Genomic DNA, 8182 nt, shown 5'->3' on the forward strand with positions numbered 1-8182 from the left:
GGACGGAACCCTGAGGCACCCCACAAGTGAGGGCCCAGGGGTCTGAACACTCACCCCCCACCACCACTTTCTGAACACAGCCCAGGAGGAAGGAGCAAAACCACTGTATAACAGTGCCCCCAGCTCCCAACCCCCCAGATGGTCCAGAAGGATGTTATGGTCGATTGTATCAAAGGCCGCTGAGAGATCTAGCAGAACTAGGAAACAACTCTCACCTTTGTCCCTAGCTCGCCGGAGATCATCAACCAGTGCGACCAAGGCAGTTTCAGTCCCATGATGAGGCCTGAACCCTGATTGGAAGGGATCCAAATGGTCCGCATCCTCCAGGCGTGCCTGGAGTTGTTCAGCAACCACACGCTCAATCACCTTGCCCAAGAATGGAAGATTTGAGACTGGGCGATAGTTGGCCATACTGGCCGGGTCTAAAGATGGTTTTTTAAGAAGCGGTTTAATGACCGCCTCTTTCAGCGGATCTGGGAATGTTCCCTCACAGAGGGAAGCATTCACCACCCCGCAGAGCCCATTGCCCAGCCCTTCCCGGCTTGCTTTTATTAGCCAGGATGGGCAAAGATCAAGGAGACAGGTGGTTGGTTTCACGCGTCCAAGCAGCCTGTCCACATCCTCGGGGGTAACGGGTTGAAATTGATTCCATGCAACTTGACCAGACAGGGCTCTAGCACTCTCCCGCCCCAGCCCTGCTCCCATGGTGGTGTCTAGCTCCTTCCGAATATGAGTGATTTTATCTGCAAAAAACTTTGCAAAATCGTTGCAGGAGATCTTGGGGTCTTTACAAGGCCCCGGTGGTAAAGGTGGTTCCGTTAAATTGCGGACCACCTGAAAGAGTCTTCTGCTACTATTTTCTGCAGATGCAATAGAGGCGGTGAAGAAAGTCTTCTTCGCCATCGCTATCGCCACTTGGTAGGCTCGACGTTGAGCTCTAACCTGTGTCCGGTCAAATTCGGAGTGAGTTTTCTGCCACCGACGCTCTAGCCGTCTCAGCAATTGTTTCATCGCCCTCAGCTCCGAAGAAAACCACGGGGCTGTCCGGGCTCCATGCAATCGGAGAGGGCGCTTCGGAGCCAGACAGTCGATAGCCCTGGTTAACTCCGCATTCCAGCGGGCCACCAGGGAATCAACTGAAAGGCCATCAACATGGGATAAAGCATCCCCTACCACTCTCTGGAAACCATTTGGATCCATTAAGTGGCGGGGGCGGACCATCCGAATTGGTCCCACCTCCCTGCAGAGGGGAAGGGTCGTGGAGAAGTCCAGTTGCACCAGGAAGTGATCTGACCATGGCACTTCTTTGGTTTCACTTTTACTTAGTGTCAGATCACCCACATCACTAGAGGTGAATACCAGGTCTAAGGCATGTCCATGACTATGAGTTGGGCCCAACTTATTCAGGGACAGCCCCATGGAGGCCATGCTTTCCACGAAGTCCTGAGCGGCCCCTTGTAAGGTCATGTTGGCGTGGATGTTAAAATCCCATAGGACAACCAAACTAGGTGTCTCCAGGAGAAAATCCGCCACGACCTGAAGCAGCTCGGACAGGGAATCCTTGGTGCAGCGGGGAGGTCGGTACACCAAAAGGAATCCTGTACTGCCCCTATTGCCCAACTTCCAGAACATGCACTCAGAGAACTGGGTCTTCCCAGTAGGACGCCTGGTGCAAACTAATGACTTCCTAAAAATCACTGCAACCCCCCCTCCCCGCCCGCATGACCTGGGTTGCTGTGCGTAAGAGAAACCTGGTGGGCAAGCGGCAGCAAGGACAGGCCCATCTGCTTCCTCCAACCAGGTCTCTGTCACACATGCCAGGTCAAATCCTCCATCCACAATCAGGTCGTGGATGGCAGTGGTTTTATTCATCATTGACCTGGCATTACACAGCAACACCTTCAGGTCATGTGGGTTTCCCCTATTGATTCCAGTATCCATCCGGTCAAGGCCAGACCCGGAGGCAGGGATAGTCTTCAAACGACGACTAAACCTGCCTCCTCGGTAATGACATGGTCTGGTCTTAGCGTAACTCCTCCTCCTGCCCATGATCACCGAGATCGGATGTCCCAGTGCTTCCCCCCCTGTGGAACTTGTCCCAGCCATCGTGTTGGCTGGGGCCCCACTCCCAGGCAGCCCTGATCCCGCCCCTTAAAAACAAAACACAAACTACACAGAACCAATAAAACAGCAGAAAACAAAAACAGAACAATTATACTAAAATTAATCCCCAACCAAATATCCATCCCACCCACCCACCCACCCCCAACAAAGAAAAAAAAAAAAAAGAAATACAAATTTAAATTGCCACCGACTGCTTGAGGACATTTTAAAACACATTAACCACTTGGAACAGGGAAGCAATTGCAGAACACTTCCCAGCTTCCCCAAAAGTTTGTTCCAAATAAGGGCCTGGGCCAGTTGGAGAAGGCCCTGGAAGGGAGCAGGCCCTGCAGTCCTCACCCAGCCGACGGTCCGAGGCTTCCCCGCAGCAGGAGTCCCTTTGTAGCTGGGAGAGAGGGCCTGGGCCAATTGGAAAAGGCCCTGGAAGGGAGCAGGCCCTGCAGTCCTCACCCAGCCGATGGCTAAATATATAGGGTTGGATATATAGGTAAATTAATTGCACAGTTCTAGGCCTGGGCGATGTATCAATACATTGCCCAGGACTGATATGAGGGCCAGACCCTGATGACTGCTTCACCTGGAAGTATATTGTGGGTGAAACTGCATCTGCTGAGTGCCACCAGCACCTGAGGGAGAAACAAGCTACAGCCAAGCGCTGGTGGCAGAGCAGCTCAGGAGCAGTGGCAGTTTCACCCGCAATATACTGCCAGGTGAAGCAGCCATCACCTCTGGCCCTCGTACTGCTGAGGGAGGAACAAGCTACATCATCTGGGGCTGATATAGCTTGTTCCTGCCTCAGCTGCTTGTTTGGGCAGGCGGCTGCTTTAAATTTGGAAACATGCATCCAAAATCATTTATTGGGTTGTTTCTTTTTTGCTGGTGATTTGACTACATGCTCCAAAAGACTTTGTCACATGCCATGGAGCTGACTAAATTCAAAGTGTCCGAGACCTTCTTGAGGGCTTTGCTGAAGTTAGAAGATGTTCATGTTCAATTTTTTCTTGCTTGTCCAATATATTCTATGTACTAATAATTTTTCATGAAGAGCTTAAAATCTGATTTCTGCTCTTTTCTTTTTGGTGGTGGATCAGAACTGGAGCATGTTGGCCCTGGCAAAGGCAGCCGTGCCAAGCCTTCCTCTTCCACAGATTCTTTGCCTGCAGGAGCAAAGATAGGCATGGCAGGGCGAACGTGGGAAGACGAGAGCTCTGTGCATACAAGCCTGTCTTCAGCAGCACCAGCACCTTATGAGATGGAGTTCAAATACATGTCAAGGATTAAGACATTGACCGAAACAGAGAGACTCTTTGATGAGCTCACACAGGAAAAGCAGCAGGTAGAAACCAAGTGCTTTGACTTCCTACATTTCTTGTTAAAGTTCTGTGTTTTGGAAAAAGGTCTACCACTGCAGTACCTGTGTTTAAGGTACTGTATATTAATATTCAGTATCAGAAACTTCATCCAAGGCAGTATGTCTCTGAATTCCAGTACAGTGGTGCCTCTTCGTCTAGCGGTTTTTTCGTCTTGCGAAGCAACCCTATTAGCGGATTAGCGCTATTAGCGGTTTAGCGGCTATTAAAGGCTATTAGCGGCTTAGAAAAAGGGGGAAAAGCGGAAAAAAATCGGAACACTCGCAAGCCCATAGGGAAATTCGTCTTGCGAAGCAGCTCAAAAACGGAAAACCCTTTTGTCTAGCGGGTTTTCCGTCTTGCGAGGCATTCGTCTTGCGGGGCACCACTGTAGTTGGGAATTGCAAGTGAGGAGAGCACTGCTGCACTCAGGTCCTGTTTGCGGGCTTCCCAGAGGCATCTGGCTGGCTGCTGTGATTACAGTGTCTTATGTTAGGTGGGCCTTTGGCCTCATCCATGACTTCTGTTCTGATATTCTTATCTCACAGTATGGCCTTAAATGCCTACTAAGCAAAATACATGGTCTCAGCAGAATTCATTCTTGCTCAAGGAAAAGGAGGCAAGTATGTTAAACTTGGTTGTCTGTTTTTAAGTCGGGTTACAGTTGCACCCATGCCAAGTAAACTTGGCTTGCCTCAACCAAGAATGAAGTGTGGCAATGCCCTCTTCTAATTTGAATAGTGTCCATGTGGGCAAGCCTATGTTTGCTGTGATGTCACTTTGATTTGCTCTGTGCCCTCTCCACCCCTCTCTACCCCAGTATATCTTCTGTTATGTATGAATGACAGCAGGATTGTAACCAAAACATGGCCACTGAGAAACAAGAGGAAAGTTTTATGTACGCTTGGGGGAAACCCCAAGGCTTGCAGATAAGGGGCAACCCTCCGCAAAATAATTGCCCAGTAAGGTCTGAGCTACAAACTGTAGAGTGGCTTTTGGGAAAAGGAAAGCAGAACTGAGGGGCAGGAAGAGGAATGGGAAGCCTTTACCCTGCTTGGCTGGATTAACTGGCTATGACCCTGAACAGGACCTGGGCTGATGCAAAGCAGCACTTCTTGTTTCAAGCCACCCAGTGGTTGTATCTATTTCAAAACTGCCTTTTGGGGTAATAAAACTTCAAATGGGAAGTGAAATGGGATATCCGGATGTGGGCATATCTGTTAACACAACCCAGGATGGTACTATCCTAAGATCTGTTGAGCTGGAGAAGTAGTTTGTGGCTTCCTTGCAGATGAAATTCCAAGGTAGTTTTATTCTGACTCTTGTAGCTTTCATAATTTTCACTGGCATTTATTTTGTTTTCCCAGATTGAGTCCCAGCTGAGTCGAATACCTTGTGCTGGAGGGAGAATGACTCTGCAGGCAAGACTAAATCAGGTTTAAATTCTCATGTTGGAATCCTGATGGGGAGGGGGAAAGTTGAATCTTGCGCGGAACTGAAAACTATAGTAAAAGTATATTTCCCTTCTCTCTTCTAAGCATGTGCCTCATTTGGGAGTTCTAATGTTTGACTTCCATGTGGGAATGAACCACTGCAGATTTATTTTTATAGTTGTCTCAAGCACAGTTTTTTTTATTCATACTTTGTTCACAGTGGAGTTAAAGGATGTCCCTTTAGCCTTTATGAGGGATATTTGCCACTGCAGAATCTTACAAACTAAATGAAGAAAAATTTGGAGGTGGTTGGGATTCTCACATTTCCCCCAATGGGCAGCAAAATTTCTAAATGGGTTGTTCTTGTGGGGTAAAGAGTACATACAGAGTTTCCATTTTGGAAGAGCTGGGTTTTGCCTTTTCCTGGTCTTTAATGTGTGTGTTTGAATATTTTGTTTAGGAAGCCTTGGAAGATCGCTTGGAAAGGGTCAATAGAGAATTGGGCTCAATCCGCATGATCCTGAAGAGATTTCATGTTTTACGTACCTCTGCAAATATTTGAGATGTCTCTGTTTAATTTAGATATCCTTTTGTTTGCACTAAAAGTATAATAATTATGCACTCTGAAAATGCAAATCGTTTTGTATCTTTTGTAAGCCCTGTGCAGCAGTTTTGCAATCATGTTACCCTTTACACACTATTTTGTATTGAGCCACATATATTTTAAAACCTATTTTTGTTACACCTGAAGGGATCAATCTGTCAATTCTGTATTTTGCTACTTTTGAAGAAGTGTTAATAGTTTTTTTGAAACCTTGAACATGAATTCTTTATAAGAACAGGAGCAACTTATTTTCAAAATGTGATCATGCTAAAATCGATTTTGTGATGCAGCAGGCTCACTGTTTTCATAGAACTTGTCTTGCAAAGGAGGTTACAATGAAGTATTGAATTTTTATTTATGCTAAACATGACGCACACATAGCTTCTTGTTGTGAAGTGAATGCTATACCAATGCTACACACCTTGTAGTTCAGAAATTGCATATCCTTTCTTCAACTTCTTGCTCAATTGCAGCACAGTATTTTCCACAGCTGCACAAGTCCAGTTTGCAAATGTCAGTTTAAATAACAGTATGCACAGCAAGGGGTTTCAGAAAGGCAAAAATAATGTTTCTCTTTTTTAAAAGAGTTTTTATTTTGCATGTTTTGTCACTGAAATATTAATTAAAACTGAATTGCCTAAAATGAAGTTGTCTGTCATTTGTGGACCTCAGTGGAAACATTACTGGGGGTGGGGGTAACTTTTATTTTTGGCTACTTGGGGTGGCTCCACAAAGCATGAAGACCTTTGCATGATCAAGTTTTTCATCATTACCCACCAAAAGAGAAAGTAGGCAGCTCCTTGCTCATCAGCAACTCTGGGCAAAAGCGCCTAAGCAGCGCCATTAAGAGGCTTCTCTGGCCCTGATAGCAACCATATGGTTGCTGTCTTCCTAGCAGTTTGTGTCCCTTGGCACTTTTGCTTTCCTTCTCTCTCCCTCCAATAGTCAAGGCACCTGCATCTGTAATTAAGCGATTGTTATTTATAGAACTTAGCAAATTAGCCTTCTCCACCCCACAGATCTGTCGTAGTCTAAAATGCTGTTTCCCTTGAATCTTTCTTTTATTGATTCTTCTTTAAGTCAGTTGGAAAAGTAAGTCATTGGCACACACACCCCCACCTTCCATATTTTCCAATTAAAGACTCCACCTGGAATCATTTAGAAATAACTATTGCTATAATCATTTAAATCAGGACGCGGGTGGCGCTGTGGGCTAAAGCCTCAACGCCTAGGGCTTGCCGATCGAAAGGTCGGCGGTTCGAATCCCCGCGGCGGGGTGCGCTCCCGCTGCTCGGTCCCAGCGCCTGCCCACCTAGCAGTTCGAAAGCACCCCCGGGGGCAAGTAGATAAATAGGTACCGCTTACCAGCGGGAAGGTAAACGGCGTTCCGTGTGCGGCTCTGGCTCGCCAGAGCAGCGTTGTCACGCTGGCCACGTGACCCGGAAGTGTCCCCGGACAGCGCTGGCCCCCGGCCAATAGATGTGAGATGGGCGCACAAACCCCAGAGTCTGTCAAGACTGGCCCGTTCAGGCAGGGGTACCTTTACCTTTACCTTTAATCATTTAAATAGAAGATCCCACAAAGGCCTCTCTTCCTTGATAAAATGTTCTACGGTAGCAGGTGCTGCTAACAGCATTTCTGAATTGGTCGTCATAAAATTTAACAAAGTGTGTCCCCAAGTACATTTGATATGTTTCTTCCCCTCCCTGCTGCCATCGTCATCTCAGCAGCACCATTTGGAGACACTGAAATACACGCTACATCCCCTTAGGCTGTAATCCTGAGCATACTGAACTCTCTGGAGTGAACATGTCCAAGTGGGTGCTTGAACTCTTCTAAATGTTATTGTTTGACTCGTGTGATATTTGGAGGTATAAGGTTTAAACTTCCATCACCTCTGACCATTAGCTATGCTGGCTAGGACTGATGGTAGTTGTGGACTGGGAGTGTTTTTCTTTTCTTGATTTGAGAGCCAATGTGGTAGCGGTTAGATTGTCAGGCTAGAACATGGGGGACCAGTGTTGAATCGCCATGAGCCAATCTCTCACTCAGCCTAGCTTCCCTCACAGGGTTGTGGGGATTAGGTGAGAATAGGGAGAACCACGTAAGCCGCCTTAAGCTCCTTGAAGAAAAGATGGGATATAAATGCAATAAAGAAGAGGAAGCTATGCATGTGTGAATGACCCATTCCAGCTAATTATTGCAGAACTGTCATGTGACCTTAAACATGACTTTCAGGTGTGCCCTCTACCCCCAAATCAACTGAGCAGTGAGTGGCTGAAGTAATGCATGCGCATATATGAACTGGCCCAAACTTCAGCTCACACACCAGAAGAACACATTCTTCATCAGTGGAAGAAAGATGGAAGTTCTTTATATCTTTCCCTATATATAATGCACATCTGCAAATCCATTGGGAAGAGAGCCAGTGTGGTGTAGTGGTTAAGAGTGGTAGTCACGTAATCTGGGGAACCGGGTTTGCGTCTCCACTCCTCCACCTGCAGCTGCTGGGTGACCTTGGGCCAGTCACACTTCTGTGAAGTCTCTCAGCCCCACTCACCTCACAGAGTGTTTGTTGTGGGGGAGGAAGGGAAAGGAGAATGTTAGCCGCTTTGAGACTCCTTAAAGGGAGTGAAAGGCTGGATATCAAATCCAAACTTTTCTTCCAATTT

The 8182-nt window shown here is 47.0% G+C and overlaps 1 protein-coding gene across 7 annotated transcripts in view; it reads left to right on the top strand.

The window, feature by feature from the left end:
• The window catches only part of LOC309521515 (M-phase phosphoprotein 9-like), a 44960-nt gene extending 38807 nt beyond the window's left edge, over nt 1–6153 (top strand). For 6 of the 7 annotated variants that reach the window (XM_082204098.1, XM_082204096.1, XM_082204100.1 and 3 more), the window contains 3 exons: nt 3216–3460; nt 4841–4909; nt 5367–6153. In XM_082204098.1, coding sequence (XP_082060224.1) covers nt 3216–3460; nt 4841–4909; nt 5367–5468 — 416 coding nt within the window. In that variant the 3' untranslated portion in view covers nt 5469–6153. The remainder of the gene's footprint in view (nt 1–3215; nt 3461–4840; nt 4910–5366) is intronic. The other variant, XM_082204101.1, reaches the window with a different exon arrangement.
• The last annotated feature ends 2029 nt before the right edge of the window (nt 6154–8182 follow it).

This window comes from Podarcis vaucheri (genome assembly GCF_965113315.1).
Source record: "Podarcis vaucheri genome assembly, chromosome: 16".
NCBI lineage: Eukaryota > Metazoa > Chordata > Lepidosauria > Squamata > Lacertidae > Podarcis > Podarcis vaucheri.